This window comes from Fringilla coelebs (assembly GCF_963513975.1).
Source record: "Fringilla coelebs genome assembly, chromosome: 2".
NCBI classification, from domain to species: Eukaryota; Metazoa; Chordata; class Aves; order Passeriformes; family Fringillidae; genus Fringilla; species Fringilla coelebs.
The window spans coordinates 17,812,698-17,839,806 of NC_140029.1; the positions used below are offsets into that span (position 1 = coordinate 17,812,698).

A 27,109-nucleotide genomic window follows, 5' to 3' on the forward strand; every position below is an offset into this window, starting at 1 on the left:
GAGAGGCACTGCTTGTAAAGTGTCCCAGTGATTGGATTCCTGGTCACTGATTCCAGGTGTTTGCAGATGTGGACACCATCACTAAGGAAGAACAAAACTTGGCAAGAAGAGCAACATGAAATTCAGGGAACATGACCTCTGGGGAAGGGTTGAGTGAATGTTAACTTTCACTCAAAAGAACGATTGTTAGAGGATTGCACATGGAAGAGAGAGATCAGTCACCCCTGGTCCACAGGACGTGGCTACCACAAGATATTGCAGCTGGCTCTTTCCTCAGAGCCCCTGGTTTCGGGCTGTGCTTGCCAGGTCCTGGTTGCTGGTGGCCCTGCTGAGGCTGTGCTGGGTTCCCAAGGGCTCCTGAGGGCCGGACCTCCTCTCCAGGGTTTGGCAATGAAGGGCCAATTCCTGCTGCTCCCGTGGAGGCAGACCCATGGTGGTTTCAGAGAAACTCTGCTGGGAACAGAAAACCAAGCCTGTGGATGTGGCTTCAGAGTTGCATCTCAAAACAAGCCCTGACAAGACACAAAACAAAACCATCCAAGTGATCCTGAGCAGAAATAGGCTAATTTAAAAAATACTAAGGCACTGTCTGATCGATAACACTCAACCCAAGCTGCATTTCCAGAGCTAATTCATGCATTGATTTTCCCATTGATTTGCAGTAACTGCTGGGTTCCTAGCTAGATTAGCAAAGGTATTTAAATATTAAGATGGAGTCATTTCAGTAGCCTTAGTCACCTTAGTCCTTAAATCCAGTTGATTTATAGTTCAGATTAGGTCTCTACACAAGATGCTGTGATCCCACAAAGTCTCTTGCTGCTTTTTGATGGCTCAGTGAACACATTTAAAATTCAGGTTTATATGTGCCCCGATTGCTTTGAAAATGAGGTCTGTTCCCCAAATCACCTGGGCATTGCAAAGCTTTTAAAAACATGTCCCTAAACACCCAACCAGGTACCCTATCCCAGAATGACTGGGTTTTCTTCCTGCCTGGGAGTTAAGGTTCTTGGCTTAGTGTTTCAGTGAAGTTTCTAAATATTTTTACAGCTTATCACCAACCTGTTAAAGGATTGACAGATTCTGAGCTACCAGAGACATGGGTAGGCTATAGATAAAGTGACCAGCTGTATCATTGACAGCACATTTGGGAAACATTAACCAAAAGTAAAAGCCTTTTATAAGAAGGCCATAAAATGGCAGGAGTAATTATGTTTTTCCAAAGTTAATCATTGACTTTTGTTTATTTGGCTTTTTATAAAAAACTTTTTCCTTTCTCTCCTATAATGAATAAAACCTATAAAAGGTCCAGCAAATTGGATTCAGCCTTTCTTCTTCACGGTGGCCATGCTTGAAGGCTGATGAGGCAGAGGCCAACAGAGAAGCTTGCCTGAGGAGACCTACTTCATTGAGAGGTTCTCATCCAGAACATGAATATGTTGGTCCACTTCTGGCTTCTCTGCAGCCTGGGTGCTGTTGTGACCCCTCAGACTGTCACACAACAAGCCCAAACGTTTTTAGAAGAGTTTAACAGGAGGGCAGAAGATATCAGCTATGAGAACTCCATTGCCTCATGGAACTACAACACCAACATCACTGAGGAGAATGCCAATAAAATGGTGAGTACTCCATCCTGCATCCTTACTGTTCTCTTAGGAATCTGACACTTTCTGGTTTGTTTTGGTTCCACCAAGCTTGTCTGAAACTGGAGTGGCACTTCTCTGGTAGGTGTGCTTCATTTTGGGGCTTGCTTTAACGTGGCAATGCTCACTGGATGTGCCTGGGCCACTGCCAGCATCTACAGCTTGGGTTAGTAGCTGGAGTGCCTGCACTGCAGAGGGATGTCCAGGAGCTGGGCTGTCCCTAGCCATCGCTTCAGGTCACTCCAGTGAGTGGAGGGAAAAGGCAAGGGAGTGCTGCACGTTCATCCTGAAAATCTGTGTTGGATGGAGAGAGATGCTTTCTTCTGCTGAGGCAACACCACCAGTGCCCCCTGGGGTAGTGTTTCTCTGTGGGGTTTCCCTTTCCAAGAGCAAAGCATTTCCCTTTCCTCTCGGAGAGGGATATCCTGAGGGTGAAGATCCTCTCCAAGGGCCTGGGTAGGTGCTGTCTGTGGTGCAAGAAACAGGATTTGAACCTTGCACTCGCATGAGCTCAGGTCTCCAACTTTCCCTAAGACCAAATAACACTGGGCTTTTTACTGACACAGGCAGCTGTTTTACTTCTCAGTGAATATGCAAATATTTCCTGGATGCAGGCATTCTGTTAAATGTTTGCTGATGCATTTATGGGCCCGCACCAGTTACTCAGTGGTGGACATCTCCTCCTGCCCCCATCACTCCTCATAGCCAGGGCTGTTGGTAGACTGCCTGGAGGTATTAGACTGGGAAAAATGAAGTGAGATCACAGGCTGGCAAATGCCAGCAGTGGAGTTTCTATTACAGTGGTCTTGTATGTTGGTTTGAAAGCTCATTTCTATCTGCAGGAAGGACTGTAGCACTTATATTTATGCTGTCTTCCAACACAGTTCTTGCTTCTCAACACCAGCCTCTGTCTGCCCCAGGTCTCTGGGCAGGAACTTGTCAAGAGCAGGCTGCCATGGTCTGCCTGGTTTCTGATATTGCCATGCCTCAGCTCAGTATCTTATAAGCTCAAAGCCCTTCAAAATGAGCAAAACCACCTTGATTTTTTCTTTGTTTTGAAGCGTCACATTTTTAAAGGTAACTCAAGTCTTAGAGAAAACAATTTAGAACATAAAAATGAAGCTGAACATCCTACATCTATTTTTGTCTAATGGCTGGTCTTTCACTTTGTGGTCATATAACTTAATTAAAACATGTTTTAATTATCATATTTCTTAATTAAAGCAGGGAGACTGGTTGCTGGAAGAAATCCTAATGACTAATCATTGTCAATCTGGAATTTTTTCCGAGGCACCAGACACTTAAACTGTAATGTTTCCAAACACATAAAATGAAAGCCCTATATAGTATTTTCAGCATTAATGAGATGATAATAAAAATACATGAGGAGATACCAGCAATAAAACCAATTAGTCTAGTGTTCAGAGAGAACTTTTTCTCTCTCTTGATCTCTTCAGCAACGCTGGCAATAAACCCACAGATTCCCCTCCTCCCATTCTGCTGGAGGAGAGTTAATGAATACTGTCCCTTCTGGCTCCCTCACATCCATTTTCCTTGTAAATTGTGTCACAAACCCTACAACTATTCCTCTGACTCAACAACCAATTCCTCTAATTGTGGAAATATCGGACAGCAAGATAACTGCTTTCCCCTGGCTTTTGTAGCCAGTGAGCCCCCTCTTCTGCCTGCCACTCCTGAGGCTCCTCTCTGTTCCTGCTCAGGACCAGGAGCTCAGGAACACACTGGGACAGCAATGCTCTTCTCTGGGTGCTTACCAGGCTCTCTCCCGCTGGGGTCTGCAAGCTGCTGAGGAGTGTCAGGAGTGTCCCATGAAGGGGAGAGTTTGGAAAGCCTCCCAGTGAGGGCTGCCCTCCTGCAGCTAGGATGGGGGAGATGTGGGGATGGGATTACCACGGGTTTACATCTGCCACCACCCCTCTGTGCTGGAGCCTGTCACACACGGGGCTGAACAACTCGTGCACAGCCCTGCAGAGAGTGTTGGTCTTACTGGTGTGCCTGCAAGGGGTGAAGGGTGCCTGAAAGAGCTCCTCAGGCACAGTGGGACACTGCAGTTCTCAATGCCTCAGCAGGGAGAGATGGGTGTTACAGGTGTCCTATCCACAACCTGGGAAGCTCTGGCATAAGCACAATTAAATAAACTCTCCCAAGCACCCAGGTTAATTAGTGCTGTTCTTGTTGCCATTTGGAATTGCTGCTGATGTGTTAGACTGTGTACAAACACATTAGAAAAAGGTGAATGAGACAGTCTCCACTCTGAATTGTGTTCTAACGCTACTACTTTGTGAACTGAAATTTGGGGGATTCAATAATATAGTCTGTAATTGCAGAAGGGTTAAAAGCAATCTCATGCAAAATGTTGAGATTTTGCACACCCAATTTGGACCCCGGTTTAGAGCCTCCTTTGCCCAAGAATGATCTTTTATTTGCCAGCATTTCAGAAGAAAGTGATATTTGCCTTAAAAACAGACTCAGTATCACTATCTGAGTGTTCCTGCTACTGCAGCAGAAATGGGGATTGACATCTGGGTCACAGAGCTCTTTGTGCCCTGGCTTGTTTCTTCACAGGTGGGTGAAGAAAAGCACTAAGGGAAGAAAACGTGATTTAGAATAGCAGGAGACACAGCAAAGTGATGCTGGATCAATTATAACAACCGAGGTGTGAGCAGACAGTCATGCTTTTTGCTGTTCCCAAAGAAAAAATGGTTATTTGGATGTGTGAATAAAACACAACCAAAAAGCTCTCCAGCCATTTCACCGGGCGGTGTAAGTGCTCAGCCCGCAGTCCACGGGTGTTCTTCACAAATGAAGTTTTTCCTAGAGGTGATATTTTGGTCCACTGAGGGCATCAGGCCACTCCAGTGCCTCGGAGGGGTTAATTCAGGCTGTGTGAACCCCTTGCAGAGCGAGGCAGGCGCCAGGTGGTCCGTGTTTTACGAGGAGGCCTCCGGGAATGCCAGCAAATTCCCAGCAGACAGCATCACGGATGACCTCACCAAGCTCCAGATCCAGATTCTCCAGGAAAGAGGATCATCTGTGCTGTCATCAGAAAAGTATAACAGAGTAAGTTGTTGAGCCTACTTCATCATTTCTGGGGGGTGAGTTCAGCTGCCTCTCACAACACCCTCAAGCCAGGCCATGGTGCTGTCACCTCTCTGGTTGTTTTGGGATGATGCAGTATGTGGTGTGGAAGTGTACCTGCTCTAGGTGCTCACAGCAATACAGGACTGTGGGGAGTCTGGCCTAGGAAGCTGGTTGCCATTTCTGTCAGCAGTTTTGCCATGGAATAAATTCCAAACACACCTCAGAGCAGTCCTTGCACTTATAGCTAGATAAGCCATAAAACCAAGAAAGGACATGGGGTAAATGCTTGGTGAAGTCCAGACCTAGGGCAATGAGCAGAAAGAGATGGGTACAAGGCTATCAGTGAGTCAAAAAGGAGGAGATGGAGGAAGTCTTTCTTTCTCTGAATATGGTACATTATTACACTGGGAAAAAGAAGAAATGTTTCATTGCATTGGGCACCCTGGGATGCCTGAAAATGGCACAGAAAATCCACAGAAACCTGCTGAAGGCCAGCAAGATTCGGCAAGAACCATAATGAGATCTGACATTTGCACTGACAAGCTCACCTAAGAGGCAGATATATGGATAATGACTATATGTGAAATTGGAGCGAGCGGCTATGCAGACTCAAAAGCGATTTATAACCAAACCCTTGAGAGTTAAATTACTTTCCCTTTGCTGAAGATCCAATTGAAACATAGCTATGAGTCACAGGTACCTACAGCCCAGGATCCTACAGTCCTAATTACAGGAGAATCCTGAGATTTTTCTGCTAAGGTCAGCAGTGCTAATCACCATGCAAGGGAAGCAGCAGATTGGCTGGATCTCTTGTTTGATCCAAATAAGATGCATTTCTGAAAAACAGACTGTGCTGGTGGGAATGCTGGCTGTTCAAACAAACAAACATTTATTTTGGATCACAACAGTGCACTAATGGTAATGTTGTCTCTGTTGAGGAGGTATGTTCTTCAGTACCCTCCCTGTTTAGACGCTTAGAATTTCCTAGATAATGGCCTTTGGGGCTGAAATTATTGATTCATGTTTGAAAAGTGACTTTTTTTATACATCCTGATGGGGTTCCATAGGAATATCCAAGTATTCCTCACTGACACAAAAATTTGCCTGGGCACTGATTGATTCTAATGCTGATTTTAAAGTTAGAGGTACTCACTAATTACCCCTCCCACTGACAGCTCTTCAGAGTTCTGATTTAAAGCTCTAAGTGAAAACTTGCATAGCCCTAAAGGGAAAGATAGAAGGGGTACATGTTATCCTTGAGGCATGAAGATGTGGAAACATTAAAAAATACTTAAAACAAAGCCACGTAGCATAGGTTCTGAAACACAGCTGAATGATTTCAGGTGCATTTTGGCCTTCATCTGGCCCAGGACGTGAGCCATGGCTTCTCTGTGGTGGAGTCCAAGGAGATCCATGCAGTCAGTGTGATGTGAACACCCACAGGCGACACCTGCCAAAGGGGCCCTTTGTGCTGCCACTCAAAGCCACAGCCTCCCTGCACAGTTTATGTGTGCTCATGCTTATGGAAGCACATTGATAAACTTTATTTTTTTATTGCTGCTGTGTGCCGATAGCTCTCTCGTGACAGTCAGTGCTCATTGAATCCAGAGCTCTGTCTGAATGGATATTAAGAACCTGTAGGTTGTATCATATATTTGGGGGATTATCTGTCTTTTCCAGCTAGATCTGGTTCAGTAATGCATTTAGGCAAATTCTTTCATTAATCTCTCCTGAGCTCAAATATATGCTTAAATATTAAGCTGGTGGGTAAAGTGTTGATTCTAGCTTTCAAGGAATTAGCATAATTGGCTGTTATTTTGCACAGAGTGGGTTTCTAACAGGCTGTCTTGCATCTAACTTGCAGCTGAGCACTGTGCTAAATACAATGAGCACCATCTACAGCACTGGGACCGTCTGTAAAATCAACAATCCGTCGGAGTGCTTGGTGCTGGAGCCAGGTATGACACCAGCCACTGCCCCTGCTGTGTTCTTCACCCTGAGGGTGCAGGAAGAGAAAGCCAAAGAGTGGATCCTGACTGCAAAAGAACAGACTGTAATTTCAACAGATACTTCCTGCTATCTAAAGCTTAGTCATAAGTTAATTGCACCTTGCAGTTCAGGCACCTCCATTGGACCTTCTGCCCACGAGACATACTGTCTCCTGTCTGTAGCAAAAAAACACTTGGGGAGGGCTGCTCTGCTTGTTTGGCAGCCTGCCTGTCAGCTGGGGTTTGCCTATATTATAGAAAAGCTATTTTTTATTCCCTGCCTTCAGTCATATTGGATTTAATGTCACATTGGATTTAATGTCACATTGAGGCCAGTCCTGAGAATTCTACCAACTTAAGGGAAGCTAATGTGGGGAGAGCATTTGAGAGACTATTAGCCTGTGAGACTATGGATGTGCTCCCTGCTTCTTAAAGACAAGGGGGAAACCTTAAATTAGGAAAGGATGCAGTGAAAGAATGGGATCTTTCATATATCAAGTAAAAAGTGTTTTCTTCTCTGTTCATGAATTTCTTTCACTTTGGTTTGTTTGCCTGTTATGAAAGAAAAATTCTGCTTTTTCAAAGCCTAGCACCTACTTTTTTGTTCTGACAGGTCTGGATGCTATTATGGCTGACAGCACTGATTATAATGAGAGACTGTGGGCCTGGGAAGGCTGGAGAGCTGGTGTTGGCAGAATGATGAGACCATTATATGAAGAGTATGTTGAACTTGAAAATGAGGTTGCAAGGCTTAATGGTAAGTCAATTTTTGTTTTCTTTGGGTTTTTTTTTTCCTTCTCCTTCTGGCTTCCAGAACCTAGTAAATATACTGCAGTCTTACCCAATTTTCCCAGGAATTCAAAACACATGCATAACTTGCATATAATTTGCTCTTGGTGTGCATGTCTCAAAGTAAGAGGCAATGCAGACAGCTGCCTCTGAGCAGTTCAGAGGTTCCTTCCCAGCCTGGAACAAGAGGCACCTTTTTGGCCAAGTTGGCACCCTTCCTGGTTGGCACTTTTCCCAAGGCCATAATACATCAGTGCCCCTCATTACATAGCACCCAGCACTGCACCAATTGTGATTTATGGACAAGCACACTCCATTTAAACAGCTTCTGAGCGTTGCTGAGTTTTGACAACATCTTTCCTAAGGGCCTTGACCTTCTTGCAGCAGCCACAGTCACTGGCACATTTATAAGCATTATTCCCTAGCTGGAATGATCAGGTTTGGTAGGCCTGGGACAGCAGGTGCAGCTGGGAGTTCAAAAAAGATTTTGTATTAAGGGAACTGTGCTTCCAGTCTCCACACAAATTATACAGAACTCTTGTCAAGGAACAGTAGCAGCTGCCTTCTAGTTTTCTTTTGGGGTCTTCTAAAGTAGCTTCTGAAGTAGCTACATCATCTGTCTCTTGGCCAACTACAGCTGTATCACCTGCTTTCCCATCCTCCTTGTTTAGCAAAATCTGTCCGGCTGGAGCTGGATACAAAAACATGGCCCAAACAGTAAGACAGGGAAAAAAAGCCAAACATTAGAAAATGGCCATTATGGCCTTCCTCTGTACCACTAAGGAAGAGACTTCAGCTAGGAGCCATTTTTACTCCAGGATTGATGGAGCTCAGTGGACTGGAAGATGCAGTGGAACTGGGAGCTGAATTGCACTGCTGGTATCTGCATCTGTCCTGGAGGTTTAGTTTCTGGAAGAGGAGGCCCATATTCAATGTCCACCAGTTCATGCCTTCTGTGAAAACCTGTTAGCATCCAGCCTGAGCAGAGGCTGCTGTCCCTCATAGCCCAGGAGCTCCAGTCAGGATTCCTGATTTCCTTTGACCTCCATCTCCAGACTGAATGACCCTAACTAGCTGATAACCATGACATCAATTTCTGAATTTCTTGGAAGTCTGCCACAGCTGCATGTTCATAAGTGGGGCCCTTGGGGAGGCTTTTTCCTCTCTACTAAACCCAAACTGCGATTTCAGATATCATGAGTTCCAACATCCTTATAGTGCAAGGATCTCATAGCACCAGAGCATCATATCTCCTTGATTTTTCTCACAAGTGACTCCTCTATGCACTGCCTATTCCTGGTCCTTGCAGAACCACCTAACCACTCTTACTCCAGGTCCCACCAATCCACTCTTTTATACCACTTGTTCTTATGGGCTACAGGTGTGGCCTGTTAAGATCAGGCCTGCTTCTAATCTTTAGTAATTGGTCCAGCTGCAACTCATTGGGATTACCTTCTATACCATCTTCATTTACCCATACTGTATCCCCTACTCCAAACTATCTGGAATTTTGCTGCTCTGCTCTGGGGGAAGGCTGCAGGTCTGCCTGGGATCCACAGGGAGCTGCCCTTCTCCTGCAGACCTAAGCAGTGCCACTCGTGGTGTCCTCATGTGATGCATCCATGCTTTACAGGTTATTCTGACTATGGAGACTACTGGAGAGCAAATTATGAAGCAAAGTCTCCAGAAGATTATAAGTACAGCCGTGACCAGCTGATTGAGGATGTGGAGAAGACATTTGAGCAGGTAGAGGCAGGAAGAGCTCTGATCTGGGTCGCAGGGTTGTGTTTTGAAATGATGGGCTCACTGCTGATGTTATGAATGGAGATGGAACCTGCTTTAGACTGGCTGATCTCAGTCTGCGTGGGTTTTACAGAAAGAGATGTGAGGAGACACACATGACTTTTCTCCCTCTGTGTCTGTTCAAGGACCAGCTTGGTCCCCAAAGGCAGGGAAAGAGGGAGCTCTGCAGGTCCCTGGGGTAGATGGCATCCTTGATACTCCAGCTCGAAAGTTAGCAATGCTCCCTCCCTCGTACCTGAGCAGGACTTCTGTGGTTGGAATCTGGATTCAGTGCCTGAGCTCTGGGGCAGGGGGCAAAGCTAGGCTGCAGGTTTGGGGTGCAGTCACCTGCCAGGAGCTTTTTGTCAGAGAGAGCCTCAAGGCTCTCCGTTTAAGAGTAATGAGCGGAATAGAGCAAAGTGAAAAATAAAAATGGTTTCCTTTTCCTCCTCTGCCTGCAGATAAAACCTCTGTATGAGCAGCTGCATGCCTATGTGAGACACAAGCTGGGGCAAGTGTACGGCCCCACGCTCATCAGCTCCACAGGAGGCCTCCCTGCTCACTTGCTGGGTATGTCAGCACATCCACGGCGTGCAGCTCTGGCTTTGTACACAGCACTGTCACCTACAGGGCACATGGGTGGAGAACAATCTGACTGTTTAATCGAGATATTAACAAAAAGGTTACAGATAAAAGAAGGGTAGAGGAGAAATGGATAAATTCCCAGCAGAGATGACACAAGTGCTCAGCAGCAGTTGCAGGAAGGGAGGGCAGGTATTCTCATCCTTGCCCAAGCTGACATAGCACCAAACTCTAGCACCTGGCTGGGACATTTCCCTCCCCTCTCCAGCACTTGTCTTCCTTAGAAATGAGTTTCAGAGAGACTTGTTTTTCTTTTCAGATTTTACTCTAAGATCCCACATTTCATAACTGGGCATGCATTAAGCTGCCATAAGTGTTGTGTACCTGAACATGGCACAACAATCATGTGGACTAAAAAAATGGATGTTAAGTTTTCATACAGCTTTAGGAATATCATCAGTCCTGAAACCGTATTATCCAAGAATTGCTGATATTGGGTAATAAAAGGATCCTTGATCTGAGTTTATCCTATCCATGACCTTCCAGAACTGCTCCCCTTCACATCTGGATCAGGCCTGGTTAGATGAATAGGAGTCCCTATTTTTGACCCTGCACGATTTATAGACCTGTCTGGCACCTTTGAGCAATACATAATAAATCATTTAAAGTATTTCTTTGTCTGCTTTTCTGAAGGTGATATGTGGGGTAGATTCTGGACAAATCTGTATGCCTTGACTGTTCCCTATCCAGCCAAACCAAACATTGATGTAACTTCTGCAATGGTTGAAAAGGTAAGGCATGCCTTCATGCAATATGCATTATGTAACAAATCTAGAAGGTATAAAAATTATGTACCACATATCAGCTGCTCTCTAGTAATCCATGGCTGCCCTCAGGCAGACACACTGCCAACAAAGTGTTGCTTTTTGCATCAGTTTTTTGCTTTTCACTTTTAAGCATTTATGCATTTTTCACTGTTACCTTAGCTGTTCTCTGTTTTCCTCCACCCTCTTTGACCCCCTTAATCTTGTCTCCAAGTCTCTTTTCCTCAGAGACTCTTGTCCATTAAGAGATATATTTTGTACTTATAAATATTTCAGGACTCCTGGAGTGGGCTGGTATCAAATATGACCTTTGCCAGTCATTACCATAATCAAATAGTTTGTAAATCACAGCTTGTTTTTGTCAGTCTTGTTTATTTGGATACAGATAGAGAAACTGCAGTGCTGCCTGTTATCTTCTGATAACTGCATAGCAGCAAAAGGTCGGTGTTTGAGATCTGTAGAGCTCACAGCTGACACCACCTTTACCACACCAAGAACATGGGTGAAGATAATTCCCTGTAGTCTTGCCAAAGCCTTACTCCTTTTTAAACTAAAGGGAATTTGATGGAACTAGATGGAATTTGATTTCTGAAGTGCAATTATTCACCTGAAATCTACTCTCCTCTCGTAGGCAGCACTCCATGAAAATGTTATGTTGGCAAGAGAAGGAATAGTTGAAATTGATTCCTTAGCAGTTTGCACAAGTCTGCATTAACCTCACCTCTGTTTTACACAACTGACCCACTTGTAGTCATAAATGTGTGTCTGTTGAAGTACCACTGCAAGAAGGGAAGCATTATTTACAAAGCCTTTGAGCAGTGGGTGGGCTCCTCCTTGTTGGTGGGTGTGCCCAATTTGGGATTTTCATCCAAATGAGCTGTTTGCCACCCAGGTCTCTGTGAGAGCTCATTTCAGTAAATGAAGAGCTCCTGCTGGGTAGAACAATAAAACTGCCAAATGGCAAAATTATCCTGAACATAACCATGAAGTTTTGCTCTGATAAGCAACTCCCATAGATACATTTGCCAGGTTTTATGGTTCTGGCTGAAGTCTCTCATGCTCATCTCCTGGGAATGTAGCTCCACTTCCTCAAATGTGTTGTCCCCAGGTTGACTGAAGTGACTGAAGGAGTGGATCACAGATCTGACATACAGGAATGCATTTTCTATCTTACTTTATCTTTTATTGAGAGCCTCTCTGGTCTGGGTCAGGTGCTATCTGCTGAACCTCTGAGTGCAGAAACCTATTTTGTTTGCAGGGAAAACAATTCCAGTTCCCAGCAGAATTCACAGAAGTGCCAAAGGCAGACACTATTGACTTATTCTCGATAGGCCAGGTGCAGGTGTGAAGCTCCTGGGAAATATGTAAAGTCAGGTGCCCTGCATCAAGCAGAGCATTGGGAACAGGCTGCATGCAGAAGCAGAGGTTAATGGTGGCATTGTCTCTTTCAGAAATGGGATGCAATTAAAATATTCAAATCTGCTGAGGCCTTCTTTGCTTCCATTGGACTTTATAACATGACCGAGGGCTTCTGGAATAACTCCATGCTCACAGAGCCAACCGACGGCAGGAAGGTTGTCTGCCATCCTACAGCATGGGACCTGGGCAAAAATGATTACAGGTACTGACATTGCTATGACCCCTTCTTGTACTGCCTCCTAGAAGAAACATATTTTCACTAAAGGTTCACCATGCTGTCTTCAGTTACAATTTCTCCTTTATTTTTCTTCTGGCTGAAAAGAGGAGGAAGGAAGACAAGAGAGCAGGGATCCTGTGGGATTGTAAACCTTTCTGTATAACTTTTCCTGTGAAGATCTACTCAAACTTACTCATAGATCTACTCTCAAATTTTAGCTGAGATGTGACTAATATTTTTATGAATTAGAGAAATAATGGCTATGTTCTAAGGCTTAAGGGATAAGCAGAAATGCAGGTGGATACCAGTGAGATTTATGGACAACTGCACATTTTGCAGCAATGGCAGCGGGTCCCTGGGTAGCAAGGGAAAACTCTCCTGAGAGTCCACTGTCTATATCTAGCAGAGTTATCCAGTTAAAATCCATCAGTCTCTTCCATGCTTGGGAAAGAAGTGGGACAGCAAGTTCCCACACAACGAATACTTCTCACAGAAATTCTGGCCCCTCTTGCAGTCTGCACAGTTACCCAGGGAAAGAAGCTGGTGCACAGCAGAGCCTTAGTGAAACACATCAGTGTCCCACCTCAGCAGTCTGGGGAAGGTGAAAAGAAACCCTGTTTGGAAGACATTCCTTTAGTAAATTGTAAATCCTGCGTGAGGATGAAGTAGCAGGAGTCACCAACACACAGGGTTTTATACATTACTGTCTTACTGAGGCTGGGGGTGGTTACTCACTCCCACACATACGCTGAATTTATTGCCAGGTTTTAAGGAGCAGCTGTTCTCCCAAAACAGCAGTTTTCTCTGACTCCCTGGACAATTTCAAGGTGGCTGAAGGTGTTTTGCTGAGTTGCCCATGAAGTATTGCTGTAGCAGGAGGATCTGCACTGCATACCAGGATGTAGCTGCCCAGGTTTTGCAAAGGGCATTTGCCCCGTGGCTGCGGCACACAGGGCTCAGCCAGCCTTTCTCTGGGCCCCTCTGTCTCTAAGCACAGACACTTTATTCTGGTGAGCAGGATCAAGATGTGCACCAAGGTGAGCATGGATGACTTCCTGACGGCGCACCACGAGATGGGGCACATTGAGTACGACATGGCCTACGCCCGGCAGCCCTACCTGCTGAGGAGCGGCGCCAACGAGGGCTTCCACGAAGCTGTGGGGGAAATCATGTCGCTCTCTGCAGCCACCCCTCAGCACCTGAAATCTCTTGGTCTCCTAGAGCCAACTTTCCAAGATGATGAAGGTAAATAAATGCATACCTATGATGCGTTTTTTGTGAAAGCACTTTCTGTCCTTATTTTGTAGCAGAAGATTGTGCCTGTAAACTCTGTCAGGCTTCTGAAAATCTTATTCCTCCAATTTACCAGGAATACTGTTTTTTTCCCCAAACTGCATTGTGAAGCAAGGATCACTGCTTTACAATGCTGTTACATAATTTAAAAAGAAGTAGCTAGCACTTCACTACCTTCAGTACCGAACAACTCATCCTTAAATCTTCATAGTTCATTTAGATTAGTCTCCAAAACTCTTTTCAGTCTCTGTTGCATGAATCCATACATATCTCTATCAAGATATGTATTTAGCAGTTCAAATGAAACTGAAACCTTGAGATTTACATCTCCTGCTTAAATGAATATTGAGTGAAAACATAGGTAGGCCCTCATCATAATGCAGTTCATCTGGCTTCTGAGTTCTGCCTTTGATGGATGAAGATGCACATTTTATACATTTTGAGATGTCTTCAGCTCAAAATTTCTTCAGAGACTGGAGGGATTCTCAGTGATGAGTAACTAAATGTAAATGTCAAAGGACTAGGTCATTTAAGAGTTTGGGGAAAAGAGACAAAACAGTGTGCAATTCCTGAATTATCTTATGTTTTTTTCAGTAGTATTCTTCCTTCCACTTTTTCCTTAGTGAAAATCTGTAATTCAAACAAGATGTAAGCATTAACTGTAAAAGGAAACAACTGTAGCCATCCAATCAGATACCAATTGCTGCCATAACCATTGCCTTAACTGCTTCTCTCTTCAGAAACTGAAATCAACTTTCTGCTCAAACAAGCACTAACCATTGTTGGAACAATGCCTTTTACTTACATGCTGGAGAAGTGGAGGTGGATGGTGTTTAGGGGTGAGATTACAAAGCAGGAATGGACCAAACGGTGGTGGGAGATGAAGTAAGTTTGAGAAACAAAGGGGATTTTTTTTTCATATGAACCTGCAAACTCAACCCAGGTTAACATACTGAGGTGTTTGTGCCCCCATAGGGATCAGTGTCTCTGGGTTTTTCTGTAAATACCAGTAGAGTGCTAGACAGAAATACCCAGCTGTGGTGTGGACAATGTCTCATAATGTCTCATGTCAGCTTCCTGATAAAGACAGCCCATGGCCTTTGCATGGCCTGTTCCAGATCAACATTGCTGTCCTCCTGACACATTCCCCAAGACCTCTTCACAGCTAAAGTACAGCCCTTCTCTAAGTCTCATTGGTCTCATTGTGCTCTGGTTTGCTCCCCACATCCTTAAGGACAAGTGGAAAGTGAGGTTCATTGTACTGGCCAGCCAGGGAAACATGCATATCTCAATCCACCAAGTATCTGAATTCACTTCTCTGCTTTGTGTTTCCTTCCCACCATGTAGTGCTTTTGGAGGTAAATTGTCTGAAAGATTTCAGACTGAATCTTTCCTTCCTTGTGTACAGAGATACCACCTTTCTTGGTACAGAAAATACAGGTCCCTTGGCAAGTTACAGCCAGAGGTGCCTTCTCAGATTGTGCCCATCAATCAGTCTATTTTCAGCACCTTGGAGCACAAGATTAAAATAAATGTGGTTCAGACTGGAGTTTGTAATTTCCCAGGTTGGTTTTAATGTGAAGGCAGAAAAATGCAAAGAAACCAAACAAGCCCCATGCTGAAAATGGAGCCTGAACTCTAACACGAACAAGAACAGCAAGCCTCCATGAGCAAACAGAATCTATAATAAAAGTTGATATATGCAAGCCTCCTGACCCACTGTAAAAATCAATCAGCTTCAATGTATTCAAAAGTAGCAGAGATGTCAGAGAAATAGAGAATGACAAATTGTTTAGGGAAGCTTATCGCATCTGTTGCAGTGGCACTGCAAAGCTCTCTGCTTGAAATACAGGTTTATGAAAAATATTTCCATGGAAGTTTATTACCATTTTCAGAACTCAAGGCATGGGTTTGTTTCTCAGGAAACACAGTCTCAGGAGAGGAAAATAAAGAGAAATCTTATCTCCAGCACAGTGGCACAGGAGGCCATTTACCTTTTGGGTTGCCCAGTCACTGCGTGCCCTTGCCAGGAATGAAATACAGGTCTCTAAACTTGGGATGGCCCAGGGCACGAGGTGGTTGTGTGAATGTCTTGCAGATTATTTCACGCCACTAATTGATCCCTGCACACCCTGCCTTCCTACAAATCCCTTCCTTGCATTATGAGTTTCCAAACAGCTTCCTCTCTGTGGTCTGCAGCTGTGGAGCAGAACTCTCTTGGGGTTACTGGGAATTGTATGGAATTCTTCTGTTTGCAAGTGAGAGGTGTCCATATGTATCAGACCAAACAGAAGAAAGCTGAGTCAGATTACCTTTGCTTGTTGTCTATAAACAGAAACCCAGTGTTGTTCCTTCATTTCCAGGAGAGCCATAGTTGGTGTTGTGGAGCCAGTCCCTCATGATGAGACTTACTGCGACGCTGCCGCGCTGTTTCACGTGGCCAATGATTACTCCTTCATAAGGTACTGCAGTTTAATTCATGACTTCAGTTTTGTCTACAGAGCAAGCCCCAGCTACCTAAAACATCTGCTGGATAGTCTCAGGACCCAATCTTATTTTGTTTAAAGCCCAGACTGAAGGTTGCTGATTTCAATGGGAGTGTTTCTCTGCACATCAGGGGTTGTTCCATTATAATCTCTGAGCAGTGAGGAGGCTGCTGACCTTCTTGCTGAACAGGAAAGTTTCATGCTGCCATCAAACCAGCAGGAGCACTTCTGTATGAGGTGTTTGCCTCCTGGGGGGGTCACTGTGTCATTTGGGCCATGAGCATGCAGCCCTGGATGTCCGCTGTGTCCCAGCCACCTCATTTTAGAGGGCTCAGAGCAGAGAGCTGGACCTTAAAAACTTTACTCTCTTCTGATTTATGTGGCAACAAACAGATTTGGGGCTCTTCTAGTCCACTTGATCCTGGCATTTTGCTAGATTTGAGTTAGCCTAGCCTGTAAATATCAGCTGGCCTCTGTCCCTGCAGTGCAGTCTCCCAAGCAGGAGTGACAGCTGATGCAGCAGAGCTTTCCAAAGGCCAAAGGCTTGCAGGTTTCCTTGGCAGACAGCTAATAAAACCTGTGCCTCCCTTTTCCTTGCCCTTCCTGTAGGTATTACACCCGCACCATCTATCAGTTCCAGTTTCAGGAGGCACTTTGCAAGGCAGCCAACCATACTGGCCCTCTTCACAAATGTGACATTACCAACTCCACTGAAGCTGGGCAGAAACTCAGGTAACTAAGCAAATTTCTCACATGTAATAAATCAGAGTGTAACAAAGCTTCTGGAGTAAAGGAGGTTGTATCAAGAATAAACCTAGCTTGCAAATTTAGCCTATACCTGCTCAATTCATTTGGACAAGTTGACTGAATTTATGTACACTAAGGTTCTAAACATCAGAGGTTTAATTACTTGTTTGTGGGAATAAAATATTTTTATTAATAGGAATAGTGGGGCAAAGGAGTGAAATCAGAAGCAAAGAAGAACACCTTTATACTGATCACAGAGTGTTTTTCTCACCTAGGTGGAACATGGCAATAACATATTACTTCTCATTCCACATATACAGACAATTGCTGGAATTAGGGAGATCCCAGCCCTGGACTCAAGCACTGGAAAGTGCAACAGGAGAGAAATACATGAATGCAGCTCCCTTGCTCCACTACTTTGAACCTTTATATGAGTGGCTGAAAAAAAACAATTCTGGCAGATTTGTTGGCTGGAAAACAGACTGGACACCATGTACGTATGGTTTGGGGGTGATTTAAGGACACAAGTTATTCCTCACAACCCTGGGTTAGCAAAGTGCCTCTCGTAGCTGTTGGAGGCTATTCTCCCTAAAAAAGCAGGGTTATGGGAAATAAACACTGAGCTGTCAGTTTTACTGACAGGAAAACCACCTGGCTTCCTCATGGCCAGAGCTGAGGAAGTCAGCTTGTGTGTTTGTCAGAGCCTCACCTAGCTCTCAGAAATTGAGGTGTCTTTTTTTTCATGATGGCAGCACTCAGAGTGTAGGATTGCTTTACAGAAGAAAGAAAGTCTCAGAAGCTTTCTGTGTGTCTTGTGTGGCACTTTCCTGAGAGCAGTGTGCCTGTATTGCAGAGCTGGGGGCCACTTGTCCAGGGAGCTAGGTGTAGGGGCAAACCAGTACAAAAAAATTACTGCTATGGTTTTGCTGACATGTGTTAGTCAAAGAGGGGAGCTCAAGGGGAGGAAAAGGAGGAGACTGTAGAAAAATGCACTTTTCAGCTTATTGTGACACTGGGTGATGGACCAGACAGGTTATATTTGTGTAATCATTGCTGGCACTAGAGAGCATTGTAACTCTCACGGCCCTGTGCCAGTCTCTGACAGTGGGATTCACCTTACCAAGCACCAGCATCTGCATCTAAGCTGCTCATTCCCAGTGATGGAAGAGAGGAATTTTCCTTCTATCTGCTACAAAGCCAGACTTGGGAACTGACAGCTCAGATGAGTGTGTTGGCAGTAGAGCTGACAAAAGGGAAACAAAATCAGTCCCACCCAGCTCTCCAAGTGGAGCAAAGGAACCTGTAAGGAAGCTTTTGCCACCTCAGCATTTCCCAGGAGCAGACTTCCTGTTGCAGCAGCTCTAACCTGGCCCTTGTTTCTTTCTGAACCAGATTCTAGCAATGCCATCAAAGTGCGCATCAGCCTGAAGTCAGCTCTGGGGGACCAGGCGGTGAGTGTGTCTGTGCTGTGGCACCCTTCTTACTGTTGGGCAACAGAGACCTCGTGGTAATGGCTCAGAAAATGAGTCAGGGCATGGCTGATCTTTGTGTCTGACAGGCAGCATCGGCTCACCTGGAGGGTTATCACACAAAAGGTGTCTTGTCTAAGTTTGTGGTCAAGGCTGCCTCTAAACTTAGTGGAGGAATTTCTGAGTGAACCCACCCATTTTAGGAAAGGCATCTCAGCTAGGTGAGTTATTCTGTAGAGATACCAATCGGGATTTTCCTCCTCCTCCTCCAGAACAGGCCTGGAGGGCCAACATTGAGGAACCTTTGTTCCTGAAAATGGCTGTATTTTCCCCAGATTTGTTCATGTCTCCGCTTAAAGCTTCTATCTAATTTCTTCCAATTGCCATTATCGTGTGGCTGTGGTGGCTGCCTTCAGAAGGTATTAGAGCAGCTAACTTCACATTTAAAAGCAGGCTGGTGGATCCCACTCTCTGTCCTTAAATGCTCTTGATTTCAAACTAAAACACATCTGTTAGCATTTCTCCATAGATTTTTGTTTGGCTGTTTACAGTAATATTTCCAGGCTGATATGCTCAGCTGCCTCCCTGCCCTCCAACCCTGATGCAGAGACAGCTTTGTTATTGAGATTGCAGGGGACAGTGCACTGCAGCTGCTTCTGTTTCAGATGAGGCGAAGGGCTTTCATTCCCAGGAGCTTGTCTGCTTTGCCCAATTATACCAGCTGGTCCAATAAAATGTATTACAGCAATGAAAAAAATCTCATCAAAGCCGAAGATGGCTTTTACGATTTTAAACAGAGCGTTGGCTTAGCCCATCTGCTTAACCCAGGCTGCAAATTCACTCCTTATTCTAACTCTTCCTCTTTATGCTAATCTCATGGAGGCAGTGTAGAAGGTTTAAGTGCAGACACTTCATTCCTGCTAATAGCCATTTTCACCTTGTAGGACATCAGTAATTTTCCAAGAATGAGTATGTCATCAGGCAGGCCATTTAGACCTGCGTGTTGGAGCCTATTGCACTAGCAAGGACACAAACCACGGGCCCATTTTTCATGAATTGATGCTCTTGCTTCTATCACTCTCTCACACGCAAGCCCCACTGGAGTTTTATTGCTTCCTAGACTGCCTAGTCGAGTTAGATACAATTCAAAACTGATATCAACAGCATAAAAAGGTTCCATATTACAACACGTTTATTAGTCATTATGGTTAATGTTTAGCTTAGTATCATTTTTATGCCTGCCTTTAGCCATCATAGTCTTTTGTTATGCAATTGAGCAGCTGTAAAACAATCTCGTACAGATTACTTAATTTGAATTATTGTATGGACAGTAGGTTCCTAAGCTCTGAAGAGCAAGCCATACATTTTCCTCTCCAAACCAGTTCACATCACTGACTTGCAAGAAACCTTTTCTATTTGCTTGCTTTCTGCCTTTTGTGTGTGCCTTTTGCTGAGCCCCCAGGGACACGGCTGAATGCTGGCACGGCAGCAGCAGGTAATGGCACATGCATGAACTGGCATAGAGAATGGCAGGGGGAATCTCAGGCAGAATCTCAGCCCAGCTACACAGAGCAATGTGTTCTGGGTGCTTTGCACGGCTCACAGTGCACAGAAGCTGTGGGCAATTGTTTGTTTAAGGTGTATTTTGTGTTGCTTTGCCCTGACCTAACAGCACAAAGCAGTCTGAATATGCCAGCAAACAGTTTTGCATTTGTGCTCGCTGGCTCTGGAGAGAGCAGGCGGGGAAGGGTTCCTGCTCTGGGGCTCAGGCAGGGAAGGGTTCCTGCTCTGGGGCTCAGGCTGGGAAAGGTTCCTGCTCTGGGACTCAGGCAGGGAAAGGTTCCTGCTCTGGGGCTCAGGCTGGGAAAGGTTCCTGCTCTGGGGCTCAGGTGCAGCTGTGCTGGGCGCCAGGGCAGCTGCAGCTCACACAGGCCGTGACTCAGCCCCAGCAGGGACGTCTCAAGAGCCCCCAGCTCTGGCAAATTAAGCATCCAGACTCTGGGATGGGCTCAGCGCCAGCTGTAGCAGAGCGTGCACTGCCGCAATTACCCTGCTAATTGTTTTCAGGCTGATGAGATTAGAGCTGCAGCCGCAGCATTGCTGGATCACCGGTGCAGCTGATGAGGCTGAAACAGCCACAGCTTTGCTTCAGCTGGGGCTTTATGAAAGTGCCTGCACAAGGGAAACTGCTACAGGATCCCCACTGAATGCCTTGGGGTCTGTCATATTTAAGATAAACGGTTCCAGGAGCACCAGCCCCTGACTGCCTCTTGAAAACCAGTCCCCTCTCCAAACGTTAATTCAAAATTCTCTACCAGCTCAATGCCATATGTGTGATCACATTGTAAAGGGCTGTCACACAAGACAGTGTTAGAGAATGGAGAGCTGTCAGCCTGTAGGCATTTAGATGTATTTGACAATGAAAAATCCTTTTTGAATCAGAGGCCACACTTACGCTGTCTTTCAAATCACACATGGGATCTCAGAGTGAACACACTGTAACAGAGCAGAGGTGCCTGGCAGAGTTCATTTCTCTCTGAAAAGCAAAGCAGCTTCTGTAAGGCACAGTGTGGGGTGGGTGCCTGGGGAGCCGTGTGGGTGATCACACCTCAAACACAGATCAGAAGCCAGCCAGGTACTTCCCATCCACACAGCCAGTAATAGTATTTATGAGGGCAATTGAGAGGCACAGTGGAAATTAGAATACATTAGACTGGAATGACAAAGTATAAGTTAGACAAATTAATAAATTAATAAAAAGTTAACATGCTAAGTACAGAAAGCATCAGTAGAGGAATCAAGCTCAATTAGATCCTGGTAAAAATAATAAAAACCAGCGCTGCAAGCCTAAAGATGTTGGGCATAAATAGAAAATTGAGAAACCCCAACAACAGCCTCTTAGCTGTGATAGTGAACAGTGCCAGCTGCTGGAGGCAGCAGCAGTAACAAGAAGAGGAGCTTCAGTGCAGGGCTGTGCCAGCAGGAGAAAGCTGGGGGCATTGCCTCGCAAAGGGAACTGAGCCTCAGCCTTTCCTGGTGGGAACAGCAGGGCTGGCACAGCCCCTGCCCTCCAAACGGCCCGGGGACTGCTCTGATTGCCGTGGCTTTGGGTGCCTGTGCCTTTCCTGGGACCTGGTCCTGAAGGGACTGACAGCAGTGGGTCCTTTCTGCCCTTTATTAATAGAATCAGGACTCTTTAGGTTGTGAGGGACCTTTAAAGATCAGCTAGCCCAACCCAACTGCAATGAGAAAGGACACCTTCAGCTAGATCAAGTTGCTGTAAGCCTCACCCAGCCTGACCTTGAATGTTTCTAGAAACTGAGTCTCCACCACCTCTCTGGGCAACCTGTTCCAATGCCTCACCACTGTAAAGAATTTCTTGCCAGTAACTAATCTAAATCAACTCTTCTTTAGTCTAAAACCATTACTCCTTGTGCCATTGCAACAGATCCAGCTAAACAGTTTATCCCTGTCTATCCCTATCTTCCTCATGGATATTTATACATCTCTCTCATTTTACATCAGTGTCAAGAGGTGGACACATCTGAAAAATGTAGCTAGGTTTTTATAAGGCCTGTTAAAATGGAGCTGCCTTCTACCACACCTTCCTGAATAATGCTCAAGAAAGTCTGAGCACTTTCTATCACTGACAGCATTTATGGGCCTTCCTGCCCAGGTACCATAAACACAATCAAATCTATGCCTGAGTAGAATAAAAAGATATTGCTGCAGAGTTCAGCTGGGGATTTTCCCTTCGTGCACACATGCTATTTCACAACAGACCAGGTTGCTTTATCGCCTCCTGTGGTGCTTTTTGCCCCCTGCACAGCTCTTTGTTCCTGCCCCAGAGAAGCTGTTTTTGTCTTCCACTGCAAATAACTTTGGACTCATAAGGCAAGCCAGGAGAAGCCTGCACACAGGCAGTACATTTTTTTTATATCACCTATCTATTCTCCAGGGGGAAAAATCCCAAATATGTGCTTGCTGCAGAAGCACTGATGCAAAGAGTTTTTTACCAAAACAGACCACAAACAAAAATCTGAGCTCATCAAGCAAATAAATTAGCCACTTTCACACAACAACTGTACCACAAAGGTTCTCCTCCTTAACAGAACAGCTCTGCAAATAAAACTATGTGATTAAAACAAGAATCTAAATCATGAAATCTTTACAACTCAAAGAGAATATACTATATTTAGTAGGAATAGCCTTGCTGATGCCTTTTCTCCCTGTAAGGCAGGGAGGTGTGCTGGGACTGCAGCATCTTCAGCAGTCCCATATGAAGGTGACAGAGATTGCAGAGGGACAGCAGCTGTGCCTCCTGTCTGGCAGCAGGGATGCCTCCTTGGTTATTCTCCTGCACAGGGCCCAGATTAACAGATCTAAAGGGTTTGGGTTGGTTTCTGATGTGCTGTCATGGCACAAATGAATAATACTGAAGTGCATGCCAAGCATTACGGTTGCTATTTCTTTTCAGAAGGATTTCTTAATGTCCCTGATTTCTTGCCATCTCTGAGGAATTTCTCTTGTGCTGTTTCTGCAGTATGAATGGGATGAAAGCGAGCTCTTCTTGTTCAAGTCATCTGTTGCCTATGCCATGAGGAAATACTTTGCAGAGGTGAAGAAACAGAAAGCTGCCTTCGAGTGAGTGGCTTGCCTAATTGTGCCAGCTCTGCCTGCATTGCTTCTGCTCAGCTAATGGCATGAACTGGTGGGATTAACTGTGCCTCCTGTCAAATGTGAGGTGACAGAAACAATGTCAAACATTGTTTGTGAAAGGCAAGATGACAGCTTGGGTACGTGAGATCTTTCCCCTCAAGAACTTGAAGTTTTGGAATAATGTGCTAAAGTTAGGTAAGAAGGCTTTGTCTCCTGCAGCTTCTCAGTGATGGAGATGAACCTTTGCAATTTGTGCCAAGCACATATATAGAAATATCAGGGAAGGCAGACTAATTAGAAAGAAACATTTCTAGCAATGTATGTGTATCATACTGAATATCCAAGAGGTTTGGGGCTAAGGAAAGATAAACATGCTGACTATAAAGGACTAGAATTTCATAAAGAGTCAGTAATCTTATGTAGGTTCAGTTACAAGCATAAAATCTTTCACCTGAAAGTGATTTTGGTGTGAAAAACAACCCTTTTCATTAAGTATCTTCAATAATGTTCAGAAGCTATCTACTAAAGCTATTAGATATTACTTTTTAGAACAACAGTCATGTAATATCTAGAATCTACTCCACAAGAATAGGGAAGAAAGCTTTTTTTTTTTCCACTTTGTACTTCATACATCACCTCATTCATGAGATCAACCCCAAACACTCTCTGTTCTGCAAGTGATTATGTGCTATGGAAAATTACACCAAGACTTGTCTTAGGTGTGAGGGAGGCTCTCTCAGCTCAAGTTACAAATTAGCACATAGAAAAAGGGATTCTGGCAGGAAAACAGATTTCACTTCCCAGCTGATTTCACTATGCCCCCAGTGTAAACTAAACCTCTGGAAATGTCAATCAAACACAACTGTTGGCTGGCTCGAATTAAAAGCTAATGTCACCTCAACAATGAAAATAACCTTTTTCTTCTGTTTCTCCTTCAGTATTACAGACATTCATGTTGGGGAAGAGACACAAAGGATCTCCTTCTACATTGCTGTCAGCATGCCAGGTAATATCAGTGATGTTGTGCCCAAAGCTGACGTGGAAAATGCCATCAGGTGAGATTTTGCTTTCTGGGAAAAAAAAAGCAACCAACCAACTAACCAACCAACCAGATGGAAGGTTGGAAGGGAAAGCAGTGCTTAAGTTAGCTGAGGCAGAAGCAGTGACAAGAAAGTAAATCCTGCAGTTAAAATGAAAATAGTGGGATGAGAGATGCTAGGATGAAAATTATTATGGCAGAGAGAAAATAGTCCATCTATCAGATGGCATCTTGGACAACAGCCAAAGTAAAATGCTCCAGGGTGTTGCCAAAACACATCTTATTTGCATCAGACCTTGCCAGCTGACCTAATTGCTCAATCTTTAACAGGAACTATTTTATATCCTGAAATACAGAATACAGTAATGATGTGTGCATGCACACGTGTGCTCTTCCTCTCATTTTTGAAAAGTCAGTGCAAAAATTATTGTGAACAAGGACTTCAGAATAATGGTGTACTAAAAAGACAGCCAGATGTATTTGATTAGATAGAGGAGGTCAGAGCAGGAGCTAGTTCCCACTCACAGGTCAATGAACAGCTCTTTTATAGCATGGTGTGGCACCACTGTAAGTCATTGCTATAAAAATGATAAGTAAAACTGCAACTCTGCAGAAGATCATGGGTAATGTGCAGTGGGAAATGAAGAGGGCACAAATCTAAAAGCAGCATCAACCTGAGATGGGGTTGAAGAAGCAGTGAGATACATTGGTGAACTGAGGGAGAAGAATATGGCTGTGAAAGTAGCTCTTGGGTTAGCACTCAGTAGCAGATGTGGAAGTTTAAGGAAAAACATGGCACAGATGAAACACCAGGGAAAGGGGTTTCAGGGCAGTGAGAAACACACTAATCAAAATTGTGTAAGATTGTAGGAGGGAAACAGGTAAGATGTCAAAGCTGTGGTTTTATGTGGCATAACTAAGAAACTTTTCAAAACACAAGTGTCGGAGTCGACGGGAGACAAGCCCATCCGATGATGATCAAGTCTCAACTTTATTTATGCAATAAGCATACTTTTATAAGAATAGTAATAAGGTTCATACATATTGCAAAAAGTAGAGCTCATAACTGGTCCGCAGGTGGAGGTTAGCTCCACTTCTACTATCACATATTCAGGATGCTTGTGGTTTTCTGCTCTGGCTAGACCCTGTTCTCTCTATTTTGTCATTATATAACTTCTTGCTCAAGGAGACAGTGTCCTTGCTCATGACCCTATTGCTTTACCAGCTGCAACTTATTATGACCCCTCTCTTCTAACCAGGCGTCCACAAAACTCTCCACACACAAGAAATGGTAAAGAGAATGAAGGGCAAAATACAAAGAGAGAAGGAGATCAGCAGCTTCATTTAATAAATGTTAAGACTGAGTTTAAGAGTCCATAGAGTGTCTGAACACGTCAGTTAAGCTACAGTAGATTAAGGGTTTAAGTTTCTATAGCTGTTACTCACACAGCAGAAGGAAAATGGGTTTAGCAGTACTTCCTCTGCAGCCTTTTAACTGAGATGGTCAGGGGAAGCTTTCCATGCTGAAGATTTATGAAAAAACTGAAAACTGTTCCTTTCCTTTCAATAAATGTGTGAAACTCCTTGTACTTGCATTCGATGGCAGGATGTCTCGAGGACGAATGAATGAGGCTTTCAGACTCGATGACAGCACGCTGGAGTTTGTGGGAATACTTCCGACCCTGGCTGCCCCTTATGAACCACCAGTAACCATCTGGTTAATTGTATTTGGGGTGGTCATCAGTCTGGTTGTCATTGGAGTTATTGCCTTGATCATCACTGGGCAGAGGGATCGCAAAAAGTGAGTAATAATTTCGATACTGTGGTCATGACTGCTGGAAGATGTCCCTATAATTGAATAAACAGGATTTTTTACAGCTTAGGCTTCAGTTTACCTGAAGCAAGTTAAGGAATGCAAGCCTGTTATCCCTTTCCCATCAACAGTGATAGCTAAAGGTTCATCTCCCTGTCTCTCAGTACAGGACAGCTTTGGCAGCTTAATGCAATTTCCCCATCACCATCAGTTTAACCAATGCTTTGGCCACAGGGAGCTGCAGGGTGGCCAGGCTTCTGCCAGGGTGGAGGGGATGTCCTGCTGGGAACATGGTGCCCTCTCCAACAGCAGAGTTGCTCACATTCACCAGGACCTGCAGTTTTCTTTAATCTGATTGTAGGCTGTACAGTAATGGCATTTTCCTTAAATATTGCTGCATTAGCAAGTATAGCTTTGTTGGTTTTCTGTGTCCCTCCACTAACAGGGTTTCTAAGAACATAGCAGATTTCTACAGTTCTGCTTAAACCTAGCTCGATTTCTTTTATATAAATATTTCCAGTTAAACACAGTATTATTTACAGTCAGGGATTCTGGGGATCCAGAAGGATTTGTAACAGAACAGGGACCTTCTAATATAAAATTAATTTTCATTGCAGGAGAGCAAGGGAAAGCAGAGGTGAAGCAGGATCGAATCATGAAGAGGTGAACCCTTATGGGGAAGAGGGAAGAAGCAACCTGGGCTTTGAGCCAGCTGAAGAGACACAAACATCATTTTAAAAGGTGTGGGTACACTAAGGGCTTCTGGTTTTTTTTTCATTTCACTTGTAACAATAGTCCCTAGCAAAGGAGCAAAACACAATGGATGTCATCAAACAATGTCTTCTGGTTGACCATTAATCTACTGGTTCATGGCCAATAGCAACTGAATCTGCTCTTTATGTGGTAACTAGAAAACATGCATGGCTTTTCTATGAATTATGGGCATAACATTACACACCATTTGTGCTTCTTTTCATGTGTGTGCTGCATCCAACTTCTGTTTCCTGTTTAATGAGATACAAAATCTTGGAAGTATACAGTTGTATACAGACCAAGACACTCAAAACAATAACTCACATACGCCTGAAGAACATCTCGATCTTTCCAGATGGAGACCTCAAAAGTGTTTCTAAAGAAAGTGGTGAAAAAACCCTTGACTATCAGAAGAACCTTAGTGATAAAGAACTCAGTTTGATATGAGATAACTGCAATTTTTGCACCTTCAAGAAATCTGTGTCAATGTAAAATGGATACTGGATG

General features: G+C 44.4%; 1 protein-coding gene across 1 annotated transcript; it reads left to right on the plus strand.

Annotated features, from left to right (window-relative positions):
• Positions 1–1,427: 1,427 nt before the first annotated feature.
• Positions 1,428–26,587, plus strand: ACE2 (angiotensin converting enzyme 2; the record flags this gene model as incomplete). Its single annotated transcript, XM_084227026.1, has 18 exons — positions 1,428–1,616; positions 4,563–4,721; positions 6,607–6,700; positions 7,344–7,487; positions 9,153–9,265; positions 9,763–9,871; positions 10,577–10,674; positions 12,159–12,328; positions 13,362–13,588; positions 14,377–14,521; positions 16,000–16,098; positions 16,732–16,854; positions 17,190–17,362; positions 18,262–18,320; positions 22,882–22,982; positions 23,936–24,052; positions 25,643–25,837; positions 26,467–26,587. 18 exons carry the CDS (start codon positions 1,428–1,430, stop codon positions 26,585–26,587), a joined length of 2,436 nt encoding a protein of 811 aa, XP_084083152.1.
• Positions 26,588–27,109: the final 522 nt, after the last annotated feature.